A 24,973-nucleotide genomic window follows, 5' to 3' on the forward strand; every position below is an offset into this window, starting at 1 on the left:
TTCAACAAAGTTTAAGCATCTAAATGCTGACCTGCAGGGGTCTGCAGAGAACTGTATCAGTACTGAGATCGTACCCGGAAGTCACTGAAAGTGGGCACAAGGATTATTATGACTGTTGGCCAAGAAAGATGACGATATGAGTAGAGAACAAAAAGGTATCACTGCACAAGAAGCAAGAACATTGTGTATGTATGGTCATGGGGAAGGTGCTTGTGTAAACAGCTGAAGCATGATGAGACAAATTAGAGCAGATTTCAACCAACAGTTATCTGTTATTATTTATATTATGTATTATTAGTTACTTGGGGGTTTCAGGTGTATATTGTGCTGGGGAGGTTCCTATCTACAGTACACACAAACGAATGAGGTGATCAATCAGTGGAAATCCTTTGCAATCCTTTTATTTATAACTGTCTAGTTATTTGGAGGTTTCAAGTGATTATTCAGGTGTTTTTTTATACTCAACAGTTGGAAAGACAAATAAAATCTAAGTTCAATCTAAGACTCATAGCTGGTTATTGCAATACACAATTATAGAACCACTCTGGACATCTTCAGCCTTAAAAATACAGACATACATGTTTTTCCAAAAATATACTTTGGAAAGTCAGATACAAATTTGGGAATTTGTTAAACATAGAAAATATCTCACTTTTCTTTTGCACATACGTCCCCAGAAATATGTTCCCAGAAAAATCCATGTTATCCAAATTATTTGGAAATACCATTTTTAAAGTGAAAGTCTGTCTCTGAAAAGAGTTTGATCTCAGTGGAATGTTTAATGTGACTCACTGTCTGCAGTGTCGAATGACTGCCAGGTTGAAGCTCATGGTCCCTCAGTCCTTCCCCTCTGGACTGGCTCTTAATTCATGCATTTTTTACATTGAAAATATGGCCCCAAATTAAAATAAAAGGATTTTACATGCGTATAAATTATACTACTTGTTATGAGTACTTGTTACTCTGCACAGTTCTAATGTGTATTGTCAGATTATTATCAAGTCTGGTTTATTATCAGCCCAGTAGGGCACCGGGAAAGCAAAACATTTGGTCAATGATAAGAATCTTAACCTGCTTTCTTTATCAGTTCAAGGGGTAACAGAGTTCATTTTATTTAGAGAAGTTTTCATACATGTGGTCTGTGGATCAAATCTCAAGGTTGTCGGTTCCACCTTCATGTCTGTGCAGAGGTATTTGGACACATGCACGATAAACAAACAGCTGAAAAGGATGTGTATACATACATTTTCAGTTTTTTGAAGGGAATGTAACTTTTAAGAATGTGTTTTTAATTTTCAATAAATATCGCTTTTTCTATAAATTGTTCTTTCTCTTCCTGTTCTTTATAAGAGCGTAAGAAGAACATAAGAAAGTTTACAAACGAGAGGAGGCCATGCAGCCCATCTTGCTCGTTTGGTTGTTAGTAGCTTATTGATCCCAGAATCTCATCAAGCAGCTTCTTGAAGGATCCCGGGGTGTCAGCGTCAACAACATTATCTGAGGAAGCAAAAACATAGAACATGAAATATTAAATGATAATGGGAAAGAAAATAATAGCTATGGAAGGCATATCTGGTGGTAGACTACAGTACAAAGCTCAGTGCTGTTGGTAGCCTATATCTATAAACAATATAGTTATAACATTTTTAGTGAATACAACAATAAACGTGTAAATAAACTAGCAATACAAATATATCCAAATGGAAATATACAAACAGAAATGTCTACATAGAATAATACATTTCACTATACATTGTTTTATACAGTACAGGGCACCAAAATATTTCAATCACAGACGTAAGCATAAATATATTTAGAACATTTCACAAGGAGCAAATATGATACCAAAACAGTCATATGAAAATACATAGTTTTTTTTTTTTTTGGCAGGCAATATATAGCATTTCTGGTAAAAATGTGAAAACCCTGTAAGAAACATTTTGTATGCATTGTGCATTTTTCTCTGACAGATCTGTTCATTCTCAGTTGGCTGTTATTTACAGCACTGTAATTTTCTATCTTTTCATTACAAGAACAATCCAGAAGAGGGCAGTATAATACAGTGCTCATTTTAAATTGCTTTTCTAAATGTCCTTTTCCAGTACTGTTTTATAATAAATCATGCTTTGTGGTTCTGTTGCTCCAATATTAAGTTATCATCAATTGTCTCGGAAATGTGCCTTTACCTGTCTTTAAACTGACTGCCTGGAGGCACTGATCAGTTCCCCACAATCCAAGTTTATTGTGACCTTTCAACTCTGCCATACAGCTCCCTTATATAAATGTAGGTAGGGGTGGCAGAATTGAAAGGTCACATTGACAAATGGTTTAATGGAATGAGGATGTCGGTTCAGTCCAGGAATTTAGGATTCTGTACTCTAAGAAGCCAGGTAAGGAAGCTTTATAGAAACATTATAACTCAATGGAACAATATGGACCACCCTCATGTTTGCAAAAATAGTAACAAAATGTAAAAAATGAAATGTCATTTAAAACTACTTAATCTTAAAATCTATAAAAATTACCTCAGGAAGGATTCATGCATACCCAACTACAAGGCAGTAAGCTCTTTGGGCAGTGCACAAAGTCATCACATCACTGCTCATAAAAATGCAATAGACTCCTGACCTGGTTCCTGTTTTAACTCCCTTTTAGAGTGCATGGGGTGACTTATGACAAAGACAGCCCAATGCCTTTCTTGGTTTATTTCCTTAACTCTTTTTGAATGCTTATTTACAGCTTTAGTTCTGGTAGAACTTGAGTTGTTTATTAATTTATTTTCTCCATCCCCAGTTCTGTAGTGAGCTGTATAAAATGATAATGCAGTTCTAACTTCAAATCATTGTATACATATAACGCTCTTACATCAAGTTACCAAAATAATTAGACCATAAGTGTTTTTAAAACAACAGGATTTAAAATGATATCATTCAGGAAATGTTAAAAGGTCAGTTGTGAGGATAAAGCCTTAATTGATTTTTTTCCTGTGTTTTCCTTTCAGACACATGTCAAGGTTTAAGATCCCTTGGGGGAATGAAGTTGTATTTACTTCACCGGTCTGATGAAAGGATTTTTAGTAAATGGCAGCAATGCTTTCATGTTGTCCATGGAAAAAAAAAATCTAGTTACATTTTGTCCATGGAGAAAAATCTAGTCACATGTTGTCCATGGAGAAAATTTGAGTTTTAAGGTGCTCACATGACTGCTACAATACAGCTACAGTTTATCTAAACTCTAAAATTTGAGATAATAAGTATACCCAGACCCAGTAAGCCAATGAAAGGTGCTTCCAGGTGAAAGCGTGAGGAAAATCCATCCAGTCCTGAAGCTGCTGAAGGTATTCCGGTCTAGCCGGTTCAGGGGTATTGAGCTGCAGTGGCCTATCGAACACAAGGTCCACCGGGCTGCGGAGCTCTCTCCCAAATAGAAGAGCAGCTGGCGTGCACCCCGTGGACTCCTGGACAGCCATCAGGACCAGGGACAGGTGTCCCAGGATGTCCACAGCGATGTGCTCCAGCAGTGCCACCACCTGGTACTGCTGGAACGGGGCATGAGAGCGGTTCAAGAGGTCCTTCTGGGAGAAGGTCTCCTTGTCGCTGAGACACCGGCCCTAGTAGAACCACTCTCGGAGCCGGCCCAAGGTCTCGGTAGCTGGTCCTTCCCCTGGGCCACGAGGGCCAAACCCACTTCCCTCGCTGGGCGCTGCTCCATCTCTAGACCCTGCAGGCGCTGTAGTTCACCCTCAGACAGCTCCAGCTGGGGCTCCACACCCACAGCAGCGGAACTTACCTGCTCATCTGGGGTCTGCTGTGCTTCCTTCTCCTCCAGCTGTGCACAGTGCCTGCACTGGCGCCGGGACAAGGCATGGGCATTCTGGTGCAGGTCAGCAGCTCAGTGCTGGACGGAGTAGCCATACCCCTGCAGTGCTTCAATCCAGCGGCACCCCTGTCCCTCCGGCTCACGGAAGCTGAGCTGCCACTTGTTCAGTGCCAGGCTGTAATATGCTCCGGCTTTCTCTGTCGCATCAGTATCCAGAAGGAAAGTTAGGGCTTCACTGCCCTGAAACCTATAGTTAAAATGACAAGTAAGGGAATATACTGTGTACCACAAAAACATGCTCCACCCACAAAGACAAAACATATCATAAGCCCAAAACTAATACTTACACTGAATGTGTTACTGCAATCTCCCAAAGCTATTGGAACTGTGTGCTCAACAGGGAGTAGAGCCTTTAAAATAGGAGTGACACTGTGTGCTTTTTCATCTTGGTGAATAACCTACTGTATGTCTGTTAAATGTGGTCCTGCAAATAGAGTTATAATAATTATTCAGGATACAATTACATGACAGCAAACATTTAAGAACATATGAACATTGAAAGAGAGTGCAGAATCAAAAACAACACGACAGACTGTAAGTGTCCCTACAAAAAGTAAGCTATGCTTATGCCAATGACTTGGATGTTCATTATAATGATGTTTTCTTCTAGATTTTATGTTTTATTTTCCATTCCATCACTCATGTTAATGGCACCATTAACCAATTAATGTAGCATTAACAGTTTTCCTTTTATTTTCTGATGAAAATAAAAATGTCAGTAACTGCCCTGAAGCCGTCTTTATGAAAGCACTGCTATTCTAAATCTGTACGTGAAACGCAGCATTAGATCACAGCTGCTTGAGGGACACTACACATGATGTCTAAAGTGAGTTGCTGTGCCCCTGGATGGTCACTGGATTCTGTGTTAGACCCCTGCTGAATATACAGATGCATCACGCGCAGCATGACTTCATCATTCTTGAGGCTAATGACACCTTTTCTGTTCAGTGCCTCAGAAAGGACACAAATTTGAAGAGAACAGGAAATTAGGTTTCTTCTGAAACTCTAGAAGCGGATGCCTCATTGGGAGGCTGAGGTAAACTGAGGTGCACCTGCAGCACCTGCAGCTTTTCTAGTAACAAGAGAATATAAGTCTCCACAACTCTCAATCTTCCACCCTCCAGAGGAAGAAATTATTGTTGAGGACTTTTGAAATGACTAACCCCGGTTTAAAATTTCTTTCCTATTTTTAACAATAGCAACAATATTATTATTTAAGTGACTTGCTCAGGGTCACACAATGAGCCACTGACTGAGGTGGGATTTGAACCGGAGACGCCCTGGTTACAAGCCCATTTCTTTAACCACTGGACCACACAGCCTCCTTTATTACTGGTAGGTTGGAATGTGCAGTTTTTCCAAGTCAGTGCTATGGGGAAAATCCCTTCCTGTGTTGTAGCTCAGTTTTGGAAATATTAAAAGTATTTTTATGTATTTTTTTAATTCAATGACAAACGTCTACAAGAAAGAGAAAGACTAAAGGCCGGACCAAATCAAAGTTAGCACTTAGCGAACAAGGACGCGATAATAAAACACAAGAAAAATTCCAAGAAAAATTTCACAGAACCAAAACAAGCCCTTTTCGCCCTTCAAAAAGCAGCTATCTCCTGTTGACTACAAGTGGGTTGAGAAGGAGGAGTGGTTTGCTATCACCCAACCAAATCTACTCAATTCCAGCTATAAATCACATCGCAAGACTTTCGCAGGACCAGATTTTATAGTCAGCTTTGAAGTTGTCGAAAGCTATCGCGTATTAAGCAAATAGTAAAAAAAATAACACTAAACATCTTGATATTTGCACAAAAAAAAAAAACAGTACATGCTTCAAGACGCTCCAATCATAATATATGTTCTGTTTGTTGCACCCTTAAATGAAACACCCACAAGACTGTTTTCTTCTTTAGCCTACTACTTTCTTTTCCACAGTTCGAGTTAAATGTTTAATAAAGCAATACGTATTATTTCTTTAATACATACAAACAATAAACTCTTCTCTACTCACGGAGAGGTTTGCTTGAAGTAGTGTCTCTTTCAGTGATGGTAAAGCTTTTTTAGATATATTTTCTTTTATTTCTTATCTTTGTAGTAAGCTACGAATACGGTACATTTTTATTTTGAAGTCCATGGACATACTCGCATGTCATCTGTGACGTCACCTACCTCTGTCCAAATTATTCATTTCTTAAAGGCACAGTGCTCCATTACATTGAACTTTGATCAAACCCAAGGCTAGCAAATGTAAACAAACTAGAATACTAATAAAGAACGTATGAATATTTTTACCGCTTTTAACTTTTAGTTTTTAACATTTGGTTACTCTCGTAAAGTACTTCAACATGTAGGCCTACAGAGGGATTACGTGAAGCCCAAATTCTCAGCATGTGAGAACAAGGTAGCACACATTTTATTTTGGCTATACCGTGTCAGCATGCCAAGCGGTCCCCTTGAAACGTATAAATCCGTGTAGATAACAAAATTACATAATACCTCTAATGGTCACCTAACTGTCACCTCAGAATCATCAGAATGAAGCTTTTAAATTTGCTTTGGGCTTTCGACAGGAGAAATAATAATAATAATAATAATAATAATAATAATAATAATAATAATAATAATAATAATAAAATACAACTACCCGACACTGGATAGCATTTCATTCGACTTCTTATTGTATAATATCTATATCTATTTTTTTTTTTTTTTTTTAAACAGCATTTTAATTTGATAATACTCGCACAGAGTTTAATGGACATTCTTTTTTTTAAAATCTGCGTTCTTGAGCCTTGTGCACAACAGGGCTCTGGGCAGCACTGTACCAGTCGGGTATGAGGATGCTGGCATTGCATGGTGCAGATACAATGTGGCACGCTTTCATAACAGTGACAGAACAATGCAGCACGATGCTGCAGACGTCGTGGAAACGAGGTAATTGCCAAGTGTGTGTGTGTGTGTGTGTGTGTGTGTGTGTGTGTGTGTGTGTGTGTGTTTTTCTTTCAAACCCGTGTCCATATTTTTCAATATTGTACACAATAAAAATAAAAGCAGATTATTATTATTATTATTATTATTATTATTATTATTATTATTATTAATAATAATAATAATAATAATAATAATAATAATAATAATAATAATAATAATAATAATAAACATATTTTTTGTTATTATTACTACTAGTAGTAGTTGTATGTAATAGCATTCACTGATATTCAAACGAAACAGTAGTAGCCTACAACACAGATTTCTATTGAATTTTTTTTTTCTGCCCTGGCTGTCTTCGCCTGCCTTTTCGCATGTTACTGCCTTGTTTCCTCCCCTTCAAAATGTCACAAATACCGGCTGGGGACTGGTCGACAGCTGTTTTCATGTTGCTTTCGCCAGTCCCTCCTACTCCTGCGAAACTTCTCTCCGCCCCTAGTCCCTGTGGCAGGCAACCTATAGAAAGTAAGGGGTTCTTATCAAAACTCTCTGATTGGTCAAAATCCTACAGAGCTTGGCTCCACTCAGTCTGGGCTCACGCTGTGACTAGATGGTTGTCAAGTGTACCGCAGCGTGTGTGACTAATGCTTTTGCATTGTTACAATCAATCTTATTGTACATAATTACAACAAACCAACATTCAATAGTGTCTGATTACAACATTGCACAGTACATAAAAATGAGCATTTAATTGTGTTCAAGGATTACAGATAATACTGCATATATTTATACTTTTAATTGTCAATAGTGTTTTATTGTCAATAGTGTGCAATTCCTGCAATATAGTAATAATAAAACATAGCTAATTTGCTTACAATTCACAATCTCATCTCATTAACAGTTTATCATTCATGTTGATTGTCCTTTCACTATAACAAACCCTTCGATATATCGAACAAAAGGCTTGGACCCCAACAGGTTTGTTATAGCGAGGTTGTACTGTATGCATGTACATGTATGTATGTGTGTATATATATATATATACACACACACAGACATTTTGAAAAGAGCTTTGAAACAACCTTTAAAGTTATAAGTGTAAAAAAAGTCATCAGGATGATTGCAATGAACAGAAAAATGACAGGTACATTATGTAAACAGTTGTATCAACACATGGGGACGTGTACCGCTATATTTGTTGGAACCCCGCTATTTACTCTTTAAACTTGTATATAAAATGGCCTTAAGTGCCTGAACTGAAAGTTATCATAGTCTGTTATACATTGGCCTATATTGTTGTGCCCAAAAATATCACAATACAGTGGTGTTGCCAAAAGGACAGGCATCAGACTGAAAAAACATTTTCAGCAGCGATTTATAAGCTCTCCAAAGAGCGTATCTGTCATTCTTTATTTTAGTGGCGCCTGATAATGTTATTTGATGCTAATCCCCGGGAAACAGAGCTCAAGGTTTATTTGCTGTTGCTGCTGCTTGACTTCACCCATTGTAATCTAAAATAGCTGGGCTTGACAGCCAGTTAATAAGGGTACGATACAAAATGTCCTGATTAACTGTCAGCACCCCAGGGGAAACAGGAATATTTCTTTTTTAAATCTGTAACAAAAAAAAACAAAAAAAATCTAAATGGCAAGAAAAATGTTGAAATCCTGTGAGAAATCAACTTCATTTTTTGTTTTAATATTTTGGCATTTTACTCTCTGTACATCAATGGAAAAGGGATTTGTGGAAGTGTGTTTCTTTTGTTAGGGAAACTTTGTTTTTTATATGTCTTGCCTGGGTGAAGCATCACAGGCGGTTTCTTTTGTTGAAGCTTCCAGCTTGCAGTTTTTTGTTCTGTGTATTTCTGAGCTCTGTTTAAACAACAGCCTCCATCTTTCGTACTATCAGTGGATTCTGATACTCCCTTTACAGTCCCACAAACCATTTTAATTAAGACAGTTTATAACAGCATTGACCGGTATAAGAAAGAGGATTTGAAAAACAGCTGGTATTATAATATACAGTCTCCAATATATCATGGGTCTGCAAACATAACAGTACTGTGTTCTCCTGTAAGGTAATGTCATAAAGTGTACTCAACATATTTACAATCATTTAAAAAAAAAAGAAAAGCTACAAGCTATTATCGCAACAAATCTCAATTAGTGGGTAACATGTCGTTTTCAATAAATGAAGTTTGGGAGGAGGGTCATACATCAATCACCAAATTGAATCATTCAATTTACGCATTAGCTAATTAAGATTGTTAGCACTATAAATACCCTCTTCACTTACCTCTCAGTTGTGTTTCGATTTCATCATAACCCACCACCTCCCCATCTCCACCTGTCTTAAAAACAATTTCTATGTTTTATCAATGGGGGTCTTCGCCTTGTACAGCCGGCCAGGCAGCGAGCCCTCAAACCAAGTTAGGTTTGATGCCAAATGAATGTGTATATACAACACACTTCTCTGTAAAATCGCATACTCCACATTTTGTCCCGAACTACTGAACTGTGATATGTTTTTGTTGGTGCTGCAGTCATAATGCAAGACAAGTCAAGAATGGAAGCAAGTCCCTAAAACCACCAAATATACCATTTGGTAGAATTCGGCATTCAGGATCCGGCCTCGTGCACATGCTTTTATACTATAAAATAATTGTGCAGGTTCTACACAAGTATTTTCAATACAGTATGTCCACTAAGATTTAATATATTCAATTGAATATAATGTGCTACAGGGGTTAATTTGTGCTGGATAGCACCAGATCCAAGATCTGGTGAACAAGCAAGAATTATAAAGTTTGTAAATGCTGAATTATTTTTATATATATATATATATTTGTTTAAAAAAAAAAACTCGGCTAGGCAAAGGTTGACATGCAGCTACCGACACCAACAATAAAACCCTGATCCACAACATGAAGCATATAGGGAAGCTACTAAATCAAGGTCAGTACATTAGATCTACAAACAAAAACGCTATCCCTCTTCCTTAACTATAAGATCTGGTACCTTGTTGTTTACAAATTAACCCTGATGTGTTACAGATGTAACAGTTGAAAACTGCTACTTTCACCAAGAAAAAATATGTTTATTCCACTTAATCTTTTCTTCATTATATTAAAATATGAAAATGAACATGCCTAGTATGAATCAAGCTCAAAAGATTTAATGACTCTTCTTTCCAGAATGAAACTATAATCTGATAAGTGTTAAAATGTGGATGGATGAACTCTCTTCATTTCCTTCTCTGCAGGCTGCCCCAGTCTCCTCTGCAGACAGACTTGCTCCATTAATTTAATTTATGTGACGAGATCAGCTGGCTCTTGCATTAATCTCTGCAAGGTCATTTCCTGTAGCAGAGAGCAATTTTGCTTTCCATGAGCACGTCATCTCCAGATTTCAGAAATTAAAAACAAATCAAAGATTTCTGGCACCCATAACTAGATGCATATATTCCCTCCAATTAGTAAACTATGTTTAATATTAATGAAAATTAACAGTTCAAATACTATAGAAAACACTCACCACCTGACCTAAATAGCATACATACATCTTACACCATTCATTCACTGTAAGGCATATACAGCTATAGCCAAAAGTTTTGCATCACCTAGAATTTTAGGATTGAGACATAATAATAATAATAATAATAATAATAATAATAATAAAAAATATGAACATAATTTAGATATTTTATTTAACATCATGTAAAATGAACTGCCACAGATGGAACAGATCAAAAGGAAGAGAGTGGGGCTGTAGGAGCCACAATGTAGATTTATTTGAATCTAGCACTGTGTGCGCAGCATTTGCCAGTTATTTGTTAATATTAACATTAGGGATACATCATGATTTAAATACAATTAAAGAGAATAAATATTCTTTAGACAAATAATTATTATAAATTAGTTTTGTCTTGCATTCTTTCTGGACATTTGACCTTGTTGTTTGCTTATGCTGCATGAGACATTCCACATAAATTGACTCAATGAGATGGGTTATTTACAGTATCCAATAAACCACTACATTTGTTCCTGGAGTCTTGCCAACATATCCACAGTGCTCTAAGTTCGAAATCTGAAAAAAATATTTATGCATTTGGGAATCCCCTATTGTTATGATCAGTTGATTGTAAAAATATTGCAAATATTGCTAAGCAATCATACTCAATTAATTATTTAGAGTGTTTCATTTGCCAACAACAGTACAGCCTTTTTTAAAACAAAAAAATACACATGAATTATAATGTTAGTATGCTTTCTCTGTTAGTAAACGAATCTATCATCGTTAAATTCAATTATCATGGGATTTGGAGAAGTCAGATGTGAAAGTCAGGATACATCCATCCAAAGAGGATTAAATCCTACACCGGAGGTTGGGTAGGTCATCAAAGTAGGAATTGATTCTGCATTAGTCCACTCTGCTGCTTTTCACTTTGAGGAGTTATCTACAGTAAGTAGCTTTGTTTTTAGTGGTTTACTTGTGCAAAATTAATAGCTAAATTTAATTAAATGTTTGTCTTTGACTTGATTTTAATTCTAATTAACTGGAGCACTCTGTGTAACTAAGTAGTTCACAAAGGATAAATATATAAGGGTTGTGGAAAACATTTGACCCATATGTATATTAGACTTTTTACAAGCAGTGTGCTGAGTAATGAGTACAAACGGTTATTCGTGACAAATGTGGCAATGTTTCCATGTACAAGTAATACACAAGTAATTTTGCTATTGCTGAGGGGGGGTGGGGGTGGGGAGTATGTAAAAAATGCAATGAATCAATTCCTGGTTCCAATAGGGTAGTGTCTACCATCAATCTCAAGTCTAGAGCTAGAGAGCCCATACAAGTAGAAAGGAGGAGGGACAAGTGTGACACATTCTCTAACACAGAAATCTTTCACATGGCATGCAAAACTGAAGCACAACGACATCCCATCTCATGCCGATAACGACTCTGCATCAACATGCTGTGAAGTGTTTCAGCCAATCAGTGCTACATTTTTTTTCTTTCCTGAGTTTCACAGCACCTACATGGTCACATTAGAAAACTGCAATCAAATTGCATCACTGTTTCGTTTTCTAAAAATGAATAAACACAGGGCACTGCCACCGAGACAGAACAGCAACTACAGTGACAGCCAAATAGTCCACGACAACAACAAAAGGTACAAATAAACCTATTTGAAATACAGACTTAAAATAGGAGGAAAACTAGCTCACAAATCGCTTATGTTGGTTCCATTTCTAATCACACAATCACTACAACTAATGTAATCATTACTCACCCCCTAAGCATGGCATAGAAACATAAACTTTTTTTTATCTTACACGTGACAAAATAGGCAGTTAAAAAAAAACACATCAACAATAATAATAATAATAATAATAATAATAATAATAATAATAATAATGATAAAACACAACTTGGCAATTATGTGTTAATCATTAAGAAATGTATTATTCCTTTTAATATAAGACTGATAAAATTAAAATACAAGTTAAACTTGTATACACGTGCACTTACTGTGCTCAATCCTGGAAGAGCAACAGAATTCAGGTAATGCAGTACTAACATTCAATACCGCCAACATATTTCTGGCACTTTAAACAGACAGCTCGGTGCTTTTACTGATCTTTTCCCTCTGACATTCTGAGTCATAAGGAGAAAGATTTTTGCTATTTTTCAAGCTTCAACCAAACTTATCTGCTTCCATTTGTTCATTACTACCACTAAATAAACAGTACAGTCCTATAAGCTTAAAATGTCTGTTTCGCTACAACCGATCGCACAAGATTATATGCAAGTCCACACTTATGCAACCAAAATTTTGCAAACCAATGCTGTGCACTGTGCGTAACATGCGTGCAGCTGCGGGCACCAATGCTCTGACACGTGGAACTAAGCGTCATTCTGTCTTGCATTTGGTGAGGAGATCAGACAGACAGAATGTTCGGCTCAGAAGTTTTTTTCAGATATATATTACTTTCACTTTGAAAAAAGGATTTCCTAACACATTTTCAAAATGAATATAATTTATTAAAATGCATACAACAGGCGTGGGTATGTCTAACGCAAGATACATTTTCGTTATCCCACTCGATTTCCTTGTGAATGAGTTCAGTTAAGAAATGACCAGTGACCGAATGGTAGGAAACAACAGAGACCAGAGAAAATTAACCTTAAAGTTTCCTTAAAGACAATGAAAACAAAAATACATTAACTAAAACAGCCTGTAGCCCATTCATTGACACAGGTAACAGTAGGAAACAACAAAGAGGTTGCAAACCTTGTGCTCAAGGTTCTATCTAAAAAGACGGTTGCGAAGAGGCCATAAACAGAGTTCGAAATTAATCCGCGTCGAGGCATAGTCATTTGACAATGAAAGTAACTATTCGCCAGGTAAAATAATCCCTGAATGAATTTATTTAAAAAAGTAAATAAATAATAATAATTGTATTGTTATTTATTTTAAACATGTACTTGTGGTACAAACAGAATACTGAATGATTGTTTGGGGTATACGTTTTTTATTCCCCATAAGTCTCTTGATTTATTGGGACATCCTCTTGCAGCGGAAAAAAGGTATACCTAGAATGATCAAATATATATATATAATGATCAAATATATATATCGTGAAATTAGCACCGCCCACTTCCAGAGATGTCATTCGAGTACAAGTATTCATGTGAGTATTGGTTTCCGAGTACAGGTATAATTACAAGTATGAGTGACAGATCCTCTGCGCACCCCTACTTACTGAACCGATCAACCATTTGTGATTAAACTTTGTAGCATATTCCAGAAAGTCAATTTTGGATGAGGCCCATGAGGCCTGTGAGAAAGAGTAACTCAAGCTACATCTGAGTTGTACAAAAATCAAGTTCTACCAGTTCTAGAATGAGTACAGTATAGTTAATTAATACTACATAGAGGGTGTCTGACTGTCTGATGCCACGCTTGTATACACTGCTTGTCCAATTGTAATGAAACATTCTTTAGTTCAACTTATTAAAAGTTACAGAATCTCTTATTTATTTGTGATGAAACTTGGTTTGGACATAGATACATCACTCTCATGATTTATATGTCATCGGAAACCTGAGACAGAATTACAGATATAATATGCACAGTTGGGTACACATTAGTCCTTAGTAGTAGTAGTAGTAGTAGTAATAGTAGTACTACCGGTAGTAGTATTATCACTAGAAGTAGTAGTAATAGTATTATCAGGTTACCAACAGAAAGCATGTGCAGTTTTATGTAAAATATTACAAAATGGCGTACAGTGCAATTGCATAAAATAAAAATAAAAAGCTTTGTTTACAAGTTCTCATTAGATCTATTGCCAGTTCCAATATCACAGAGAGATAGCATGCAGGGTACATTATGATTTCATTAGAGGGGTATTTTATTACTGTTTATAATAAAATTGGCTTCAGGCAGTGTGCCAGAGATACGCTCAGGGCCAAGGTGCTAAGTCCTTGGTGATAACGTAATTGCAGCCTTTTATTGATGTCTCCTTCAGATGACACTGTCAGCTGGCAGTGATAAGGAGAGCTTGAACAGGATCTCCGGGTGATAAAGTCCATCAGTCATTCAAAATGACTTCTGAAGGGCTTTGTTTCCCCACTTATCTGGAAGGAAGCCATTGAGTTTATTTTTTCTCTCTCGTCTTCTTGTCACATGAATCACTGCTCTTTTATTCAATTACACCTCTACTGCGCATGAGGCTATTTGACATGATGTTTGATGCGACCTTTGCTGTCACATTCACCCTTTATATATATACAGTAAAACCTCTGTTTAAGTAGAGCCATTTCCTATGTTGTAAAATGGGTAACTAAACAGCCTGTCCACTGAAGGCCGCTGGTCTATAACAATCTAGACTTTCTGCCAACACCTGTAGGTAATAAAATGGTTAACGGGGATAATTGGTAATCAAATTAAGTTGTAACTGGGTAAATACAAAATACAAATACAAAATAATACATAATACACACAGGGGCAGGGTGTACCCCGTCACACTATAGCATAAACCTCATCCCATTAATTTACAACAGCAGTGCAGTTATGGAAATACCAATTTAACAGACCTCTACTAGCAGCAACAACAAACAGATATATAAATAAATTAACACCCATTACTGTTAACAAGTGCTTGGTCAACAAAAAAAACAACATAAATAAAAATCACATCTAAGAGGAACACAATATATACGCTAACAACTCTGCAACACAGAACAACTCTGCAACACAGAACAACTCTGCAACACAGAACAACTGCAACAGAGAACAACTCTACAACACAGAACAACTCTGCAACAGAGAACAACTCTACAACAGAGAACAACTCTGCAACAGAGAACAACTCTGCAACACAGAACAACTCTGCAACAGAGAACAACTCTGCAACACAGAACAACTCTGCAACAGAGAACAACTCTGCAACAATGAACAACTCTGCAACAGAGAACAACTCTGCAACACAGAACAACTCTGCAACAGAGAACAACTCTGCAACACAGAACAACTCTGCAACAGAGAACAACTCTGCAACAATGAACAACTCTGCAACAGAGAACAACTCTGCAACACAGAACAACTCTGCAACAGAACAACTCTGCAACAGAGAACAACTCTGCAACACAGAACAACTCTGCAACAGAGAACAACTCTGCAACACAGAACAACTCTGCAACAGAGAACAACTCTACAACACAGAACAACTCTACAACAGAGAACAACTCTGCAACACAGAACAACTCTACAACACAGAACAACTGCAACAGAGAACAACTCTACAACACAGAACAACTCTGCAACACAGAACAACTCTGCAACAGAGAACAATTCTGCAACACAGAACAACTCTGCAACACAGAACAACTCTGCAACAGAGAACAACTCTACAACACAGAACAACTCTGCAACAGAGAACAACTCTGCAACACAGAACAACTCTGCAACACAGAACAACTCTGCAACAGAGAACAACTCTGCAACACAGAACAACTCTGCAACAGAGAACAACTCTGCAACAGAGAACAACTATACAACAGAGAACAACTCTGTAACAGAGGACAACTCTGCAACACAGAACAACTCTGCAACAGAGGACAACTCTGCAACACAGAACAACTCTGCAACACAGAACAACTCTACAACACAGAACAACTGCAACAGAGAACAACTCTACAACACAGAACAACTCTGCAACACAGAACAACTCTGCAGCAGAGAACAATTCTGCAACACAGAACAACTCTGCAACACAGAACAACTCTGCAACAGAGAACAACTCTGCAACACAGAACAACTCTGCAACAGAGAACAACTCTACAACACAGAACAACTCTACAACAGAGAACAACTCTGCAACACAGAACAACTCTACAACACAGAACAACTGCAACAGAGAACAACTCTACAACACAGAACAACTCTGCAACACAGAACAACTCTGCAACAGAGAACAATTCTGCAACACAGAACAACTCTGCAACACAGAACAACTCTGCAACAGAGAACAACTCTACAACACAGAACAACTCTGCAACAGAGAACAACTCTGCAACACAGAACAACTCTGCAACACAGAACAACTCTGCAACAGAGAACAACTCTGCAACACAGAACAACTCTGCAACAGAGAACAACTCTGCAACAGAGAACAACTATACAACAGAGAACAACTCTGTAACAGAGGACAACTCTGCAACACAGAACAACTCTGCAACAGAGGACAACTCTGCAACACAGAACAACTCTGCAACACAGAACAACTCTACAACACAGAACAACTGCAACAGAGAACAACTCTACAACACAGAACAACTCTGCAACACAGAACAACTCTGCAGCAGAGAACAATTCTGCAACACAGAACAACTCTGCAACACAGAACAACTCTGCAACAGAGAACAACTCTACAACACAGAACAACTGCAACAGAGAACAACTCTACAACACAGAACAACTCTGCAACAGAGAACAACTCTGCAACACAGAACAACTCTGCAACAGAGAACAACTCTGCAACACAGAACAACTCTGCAACACAGAACAACTCTGCAACAGAGAACAACTCTGCAACAGAGAACAACTCTACAACACAGAACAACTGCAACAGAGAACAACTCTACAACACAGAACAACTCTGCAACAGAGAACAACTCTACAACACAGAACAACTCTGCAACACAGAACAACTCTGCAACAGAGAACAATTCTGCAACACAGAACAACTCTGCAACACAGAACAACTCTGCAACAGAGAACAACTCTACAACACAGAACAACTGCAACAGAGAACAACTCTACAACACAGAACAACTCTGCAACACAGAACAACTCTGCAACAGAGAACAATTCTGCAACACAGAACAACTCTGCAACAGAGAACAACTCTACAACACAGAACAACTGCAACAGAGAACAACTCTACAACACAGAACAACTCTGCAACAGAGAACAACTCTGCAACACAGAACAACTCTGCAACAGAGAACAACTCTGCAACACAGAACAACTCTGCAACACAGAACAACTCTGCAACAGAGAACAACTCTGCAACAGAGAACAACTCTACAACACAGAACAACTGCAACAGAGAACAACTCTACAACACAGAACAACTCTGCAACAGAGAACAACTCTACAACACAGAACAACTCTGCAACACAGAACAACTCTGCAACAGAGAACAATTCTGCAACACAGAACAACTCTGCAACACAGAACAACTCTGCAACAGAGAACAACTCTACAACACAGAACAACTGCAACAGAGAACAACTCTACAACACAGAACAACTCTGCAACACAGAACAACTCTGCAACAGAGAACAATTCTGCAACACAGAACAACTCTGCAACACAGAACAACTCTACAACACAGAACAACTGCAACAGAGAACAACTCTACAACACAGAACAACTCTGCAACAGAGAACAACTCTGCAATACAGAACAACTCTGCAACACAGAACAACTCTGTAACACAGAACAACTCTGCAACAGAGAACAACTCTACAACACAGAACAACTGCAACATAGAACAACTCTACAACATAGAACAACTCTGCAACACAGAACAACTCTACAACAGAGAACAACTCTGCAACACAGAACAATTCTGCAACACAGAACAACTCTGCAACAAAGAACAACTCTGCAACACAGAACAACTCTGCAACAGAGAACAACTCTACAACACAGAACAACTCTGCAACAGAGAACAACTCTACAACACAGAACAACTCTGCAACAGAGAACAATTCTGCAACACAGAACAACTCTGCAACACAGAACAACTCTGCAACAGAGAACAACTCTACAAAACAGAACAACTGCAACAGAGAACAACTCTACAACACAGAACAACTCTGCAACAGAGAACAACACTGCAACAGAGAACAACTCTGCAACAGAGAACAACTCTGCAACACAGAACAACTCTGCAACACAGCATAACCTAGAGATACTGCACTAGGTCAACTCTAGGTTAATGCATTTCAGGTCAAAAGATTTGCTTTTAAAGCCCTTTAATACCAAAATCATGACAGAAAGGTTTTTGAAAAAAGGTAAGAGAAATATGGAAAAGTAAATATTGCAGAATACTCAACCACCTTCAAGTATACAAATGGAAAGGTGGTAATGGCATTGTACTGTACATTATTTAGTGTGATATAACAGAAGGTGTTATACTGCAGTACGACTGTATTTACTGTGATGGCATATAGTTAAAGAGTGAGACTTAACAAGTAATTGTACTGATGGCTTCAACTGTACTAGTCCCATGTAACACAGTCAAACAAGGACTGGGGCAGAGGGAGTGATAAAGAAACAACTGAATTAAACTAAAGCAAACAGTATGAGCTATAATTTGCACATATAGCTCCTATGTAAATAGACACATTGTTATACTGGCCAGAACTATCTGCAAGAAAATGTCTGTTCCCATATATATATATATATATATATATATATATATATATATATATATATATATATATATATATATATATATATTATTTAGAATAATGTCTAACATAAGTCATAATTAGGAGCGTCAATTTTATTAGTTTTCAAGTTGACATTAGCCTTCAACATGGGTAAAGCACGTGCATGATTGGGCTGTTGCATGAACTCTTCATTAATTTAGCTTTTTACATATACACTATCAACTGCAGTTTTCATCACAAAAAGAGGCGAGGCTTATTTCTAACCATAAGGAATTGAGTGGACGGTTAGACAGTGACCTACCCTGCTGGTCTGCTGGAGAGTTCCAACAGCAGATGGGTCTGAGCTTTAATAAAAGCCAGAAGCAAGCCTGTGCTTGTGAAAACCTGGGGTTGAGCTCCTTCGGTCATCTCATTTTTATAAAACATAAAGGAAATCAACAATATGCAGAATCTAGTGTCTGCGTGCAACGACATGTCAGACTGTTGATGCTGTTATACTGCTACAGGGAATTTAACACAAAATGGCAAGAAGAAAGCTTTGGCTATATTTCCATGGAAACAGCACCGCGTTTCGTATACCCAAACGACCATGTTTCTGCTGGGTTTCGGTGATTTGCATGCTGTATTTGCTGACACGGACTGACTTTGCGTGCTCATCTTCCTGCGATTGCTTTGAAAATGCAAGGACTGTCACCTGTCTTGACATGAACCTCATTAAGTTACCGCAGGACATCCCCATGTGGGTTGAAACTTTGAAGGTGATTGGAAACAATATTACAACTTTAACAAGAGGCGCCTTTGCAACAAACGGGACGTCGCTACATCATCTTGCCACTCTTTTGCTTTCTGGTAACAACGTCCAGTGTATTGAAGCGTTCGCATTTGAAGGTTTGCCCAATCTCAAAACACTGGATTTAAGCAGCAACAGGTTACTTTACATATCTGACGATGCTTTTTTTGGGCTACACAAACTGAATATTTTAAGTTTGAATACATCTTTGTCATATTCTGTTGGAAATCAGATCATTAATACTCTCACCTTTGAACGTTTGAGGAGTCTCACAAGGCTGGAGCTATCAGGTAATAAAATGTCGAGTCTCCCTACCAAACTATTTGCCTCGCAGAATCTTAAAGTCCTCGATCTGACCAATAACTCCCTTAAGACTGTGGAAGCCGAGATCATTTTAAAATGGTCACAACATGAGAAAATTCAAGTTTACTTACAGTTTAATCCTTTGATGTGCGACTGCAGCCTGGAAACGTTATATTTATGGCTAGAGAACACAACCCAGGTCCCAGATGCCGGTCACCTCAGGTGTTTTGGTCCTGAGCGCCTAAATGGAACGCTAGTTTTGAAACTCAAAACGGAGGATCTGCAATGCGGAAATGCGGATTTGGAAACAGTGTCCTATGTATTCCTTGGTATTGTATTAGCGCTGATCGGGGTCATTTTCCTCATGGTCTTGTACTTGAATAGGAAAGGTATTAAAAGATGGTTGAACAACATTAGAGAAGCTTGTCGTGACCATATGGAGGTATATCATTACAGATATGAACATGATTCCGACCCTAGACTCGCCAGTGTTGCTGTATAATCAATTACTGTAAATGTAATTACAGTATATATAAGCTGGATACTTAACAGCTGGAAGACAAATACAAGTTCCCCACTACTGTAACTGCAATCTGCTAGTTTATGTTGAAAAAACTGAGTATGTGTTTACTACAGTAAGAAAGTAAGGTGACTATTGACTATAGCTCAATGTTCATTTATTTTTGTTTTAAGTTTGTAAATTATAGATTAAAGTAAAGAGATAATAATTCAATCTTTGTATCATTTCTGTCACTTTTAAAACCGAATGTGCATTGTTTTCAAATGTCATATTCCTATAAACTGTATTTTGCCACAACTCTGTCATATCACTAAAAGGTAGCATTCAGCGGCATGTGTGTTATCCACAATATGTATAAATTATAAAATCAAATAGTGTCTCTTATTGCTACTATGAGTACACAAAACACAAGTGTTACCAAAATAAACATTATAGTGTACAGCATATAAAAACAGTTGCAGATTTCAAGTTATAACATTTTATAAGTAACTTGAACTCTGCAACTTTTTAGAAGCTGAGAACAATTAAAACGGTTTGATTAAGCAAAGTATTAGTTCAATTAAGGGTCTTGTTCAGTAATTGAGAGCTCAGTTGGAATGAAAACCAGAAGACACAGGGGGTCCCCAGGACCAGGGTTGGGAAGCCTTCTGATAAAAGAAAGAAATGACCAATCATGACTTTTGTACTAATTAAAGTGAAAACATAATTATTCTCCCCAGGTTTGGTATTAGGATGTCAGTTAACATGTTAGTAAAAGTAGAAGTCACATGCTAAAGCAAAAGCACTATGTTGCTACAGGCTACAGGGATTGCAAGTTGGTGACAAATTATGAAAGGAAGGTGTTGAACTTGAAAAGCAATGTCTCATTCTGGAACCCAGAAAACCAGATTACTTATAATCCATCTAGAACAAAAGTAGCCATGAGATTACAGAAAACTGAAATACGTGTGTGTGTGGTGAGATGGAAAGGACAGGCACATTTCTGAAAATAAACATAACCTAGGTCAAATAGCCTATATAAAAGTAAAAAAAAAAAAAAGTTTTTGTTAAAAGCTGAAAAGAGTGAAAATGCTCTGCAGATAGCAACATTCAGTATATCCAATGATGTTTGTTGCTTTACATTCCACCCCAGTAGACAGGGGTTAAGAAGATTGCACAGGTACTGTAGCAATGAAGGCATTCTGTACAGTACTATATTAATCAAAACCTTAGTTAGCAGCCTTCCTGGTTGGTGTTTCCAAGTTTGTAAAAGATCGGTTTTAGTTTTATTATTTTTGGGCCATGACCACAAAACAACTATGGCCTGATATAAATAAAACTGAGGGCTGTGCCGTAGCCATTATAAAATATGTAGTACTTATATCAATGCCATTAATTGAGCCCCTGTGACTGCACTGAATATGCCACTAAATTGCTGTGCTGGGTGAAACTAGATTGCCAATGTCCTGTTAGCCTGCCTGAAGAGTATTCATGGTAATGACAAATACAAAAAACACGCTGGGTTTCCAATTTCTTATTCTCAAAATACTCTGAAGCAACATTTGGGGAAAATACCAATTTATTGAGAGAAACATTTACTAAAGGGCATTTCACTTTATTAATACAATTCTTGAACAAGGCTCCTGGGGGTTCTATAACCAAAGTTCCTCTGAAAAAATGATTTGTGTTTATTACTGTCAGCGGGTAGCAGGTTCTAAAAGTGGTTCAATATAAAACCAAATGATTTTAAATAGATCTATTGTGGATACAACAATTTAACAGACGCTTGGGTTAGAGCTTCCTGTAGGCTGTCAAAAGTACTTTGACAAGCCTCAGTCCATTTGAACGGCTCCTCCTTCCACAGCAACCAGTGGTGCGGGGCAGCAATGGTGGTGAAGTGGGCAACAAATCATTGGTAGTAAGAAGCAAGCCCCAGGAACCCTCACAGCTGCTGCTGGTCTGCGGGGATGGGCCAGTCCCGGACAGTACTGACCTTTGGCTCAGTACGGATACCCTCACTGCCTATTCCGTGACTTTAAACTGCCATAATCCTCGGCCGGTGGAGAAGGCCGGGCTGCAGGAGCGAGCTCCACTTGCCAGTAACCGATTTTTAAGTACAGTGAGCTGAACCATGATGAGCCAGCCACCAAATCCAGGGACTCATTAATGTGGGGCAGAACTGCCACTCTCCATCCTTCTTTGGGAACCAAGGTCACGGGCACAGTCCACGGGCTCTGACGGCTTGATGATGCCTGCCTCCTGCATCTCCCCCAGGACCTGGTGGGGTGGTTTCCCCGGACCCTTCTTCAGACATCTGGCGAGGACTTGCTGCTGAGTCACTAGTCCGTGGATGGGAGACGGGTGGCGGTGGAGCTCACCGGCCTCTTCAGGGTTGCCCCGGGGTGTTGGCTAGTTCCCCCAGTTTGTCCACTGCAAGGGTTGGGCCGTCCTGCAGACATCTAGCAGTGGCACACTGAGAGACGGGTTCCCAACCCTCACAAGACCACACTGGGGGGTTGGCTGCTTCCCCAGGGTAGCCAGAGCAAGGGTTGGGCCCCCCTGGAGCTTGAGGAACCCCCTCTGTAGGACCAGATGGCTCCCAATAAGCCGGAGGAAGTCCATGCCCAAGATACAGAGGTCCTGATACAGATCTTCATGGGCCCCTTTCCCATCATTGCCACCAGTTCCCCTGTCACGGTGCGTAGCTGGACCTTGGTGGGTTCCAGGCAGGTTTGCTGTCTCATTTGCAGAATTAGATGCAGGTACTTCTGCTGAGACTAGCCACCCAAATAACATTGGACTCTTCACTATACACAAGTCCTTTAAAAATCTGGGGTTCAGCAAAACTGAAAGAACATCAATAAAAATCAGAATTCCACAAAGCAGCAGTAATATTTGGCAATGATTTTGTATCTGTGATGCAACAAACTAAAACATGTGTACATCACCAGTTGAATTCAGCTTATAGGGAAAGAGTGGGAAAAAAACATAGAAGTTTTAAAATGTTTTAACTATTTTCATATTTTAATAACTTCAAGTATTGCCTGTTATAGTTCTTAGAATGTTACTTAAATTTACTTTAAGGAACATTTACCTAAAGAATGTTATACATTTGTTGAGGTGGTGTGTGGTCATGTGGTCACAGGGAACTTTCTGTGTATCTTGAAGAATTTAGTGAACCACTCAAGCTACAAGGCATGATCCGACCCTCTTTCTATATATATATATATGAGAGTGACCGAAAGAATGCTTGTTAGTCTACGTATGAGAAGGGGTTATGCCCACATTGAAACCGAGTAAAGGAATTGGGTGAAATAGCTTGCAGTACCAGTGAGGTGACCACTAGAGGTCATTGGTCGGAAGAATTCAGGGTCCTCAGAGCAACAGCTAGTTTTGATTCTTTAACAAGGTGATTGTCTGTAAATGAGCATAATCAATCAAGAGTTAATTAATTAACAATTATTGCTGGCATATAAAAACCCTAATGTGGAGAGTCTTTGTCTGGGTGAAGCGGAGAAAAATGATTAGGAAAAAAAATTAAACATAATAACCAAGTTGAAATAGGGTTGTTTTGACACGTTGTGGTTTAAATTGGTATGTAGAAATTGAGCATAAAGCAGTCTTTCTTAAGACTCGTTTTTAGGGTGCGTTCATGACAAGCAGACTTTCGTCATTCTGCGCAGAATCTGCACGGAATCAGAGCAAGTAGCCAATGAATTTTCAGAATCCTTGCAGAATCTGCGCAGACTTTGCAAAGTCTGCGTATCGTGAACACAGCCTTAGTTTTAAACCTCAGTTCAACCAGTTTAAGTGCAACGCTGCAATTGACCCAATGTGTCAAAGATCAGCTGCTTATCCAAATAATAAGAATCAACCAATCCCAGCAGTGGCAGATGGAAACCTTCAGTGTACTCAATGTGGACTTGTTCTCTTGCTGTACCACTCATATATAACGTGTTATTGTTGCAAAAAAAATCCTTCTTAACTTTCATTATTCAAATCTAATGATCAGATTACATTTTGTAAAGTAGTGTTTTTATACATAAAGAAATAATACAACTGATTACTATCAAAGGTAACTTGTATGTAGCTTTTTTTATGAATCTTTGAAATTTACAGCTTTGAGCTTCGACATTTTTTTTTATTCTATAGAAACCATGAAATAAACAACATTGTTTGTTAGTGTATATATATATGTGTGTGTGTGTGTGTGTGTATATATATATATATATATATATATATATATATATATATATATATATATATATATATATATACATACATATCATTAAATATAAGAAATAAAAACAGTATCATTAACTTTTTAGGTTGCATAATCTGTCCAAACAGTTTATTAAACCAGCCTTTAACCTTTGGTAATATGAAATGTGTTGCAGAATAAATACATGAGTCTCTGAATTAATAAGATTCAACTACAACAAAAAGTTTTCAGTTGCACTTCCTTCACTCTAACAGTAGATGGCACCATGGATACCTTTATCTTGTTTTCAAAGCCTTTTTTTATATAGAGAGAGAAACTTACATATTAATGTTACACAACTTAATAAACCTTGATTTTTTAAAAAAAATATTATTACTTACAGTATATGT

General features: G+C 37.9%; 1 protein-coding gene and 1 long non-coding RNA gene across 2 annotated transcripts; one reads left to right on the top strand and one right to left on the bottom strand.

The window, feature by feature from the left end:
* Nucleotides 1-416: 416 nt before the first annotated feature.
* LOC131737967 (uncharacterized) lies at nucleotides 417-4,277 on the bottom strand. The gene is made up of 3 exons (XR_009329543.1): nucleotides 4,167-4,277; nucleotides 3,790-4,066; nucleotides 417-1,497 (listed from the first exon to the last, which is right to left on the bottom strand). It is a non-coding gene; the product is annotated as an uncharacterized LOC131737967 (long non-coding RNA).
* Nucleotides 4,278-19,115: 14,838 nt separating this feature from the next.
* On the top strand, nucleotides 19,116-20,596 carry LOC131737968 (trophoblast glycoprotein-like). The gene has a single exon (XM_059030438.1). It carries the CDS (start codon nucleotides 19,292-19,294, stop codon nucleotides 20,363-20,365), a length of 1,074 nt encoding a protein of 357 aa, XP_058886421.1. The 5' UTR covers nucleotides 19,116-19,291; the 3' UTR covers nucleotides 20,366-20,596.
* Nucleotides 20,597-24,973: the final 4,377 nt, after the last annotated feature.

This window comes from Acipenser ruthenus, chromosome 9 (assembly GCF_902713425.1).
Source record: "Acipenser ruthenus chromosome 9, fAciRut3.2 maternal haplotype, whole genome shotgun sequence".
In the NCBI taxonomy this organism is placed as follows: domain Eukaryota; kingdom Metazoa; phylum Chordata; class Actinopteri; order Acipenseriformes; family Acipenseridae; genus Acipenser; species Acipenser ruthenus.

What these genes read in the sequence shown, in the direction of transcription:
- LOC131737968 (XM_059030438.1), top strand. Translation starts at nt 19,292, where the DNA reads ATGGCAAGAAGAAAGCTTTGGCTATATTTCCATGGAAACAGCACCGCG.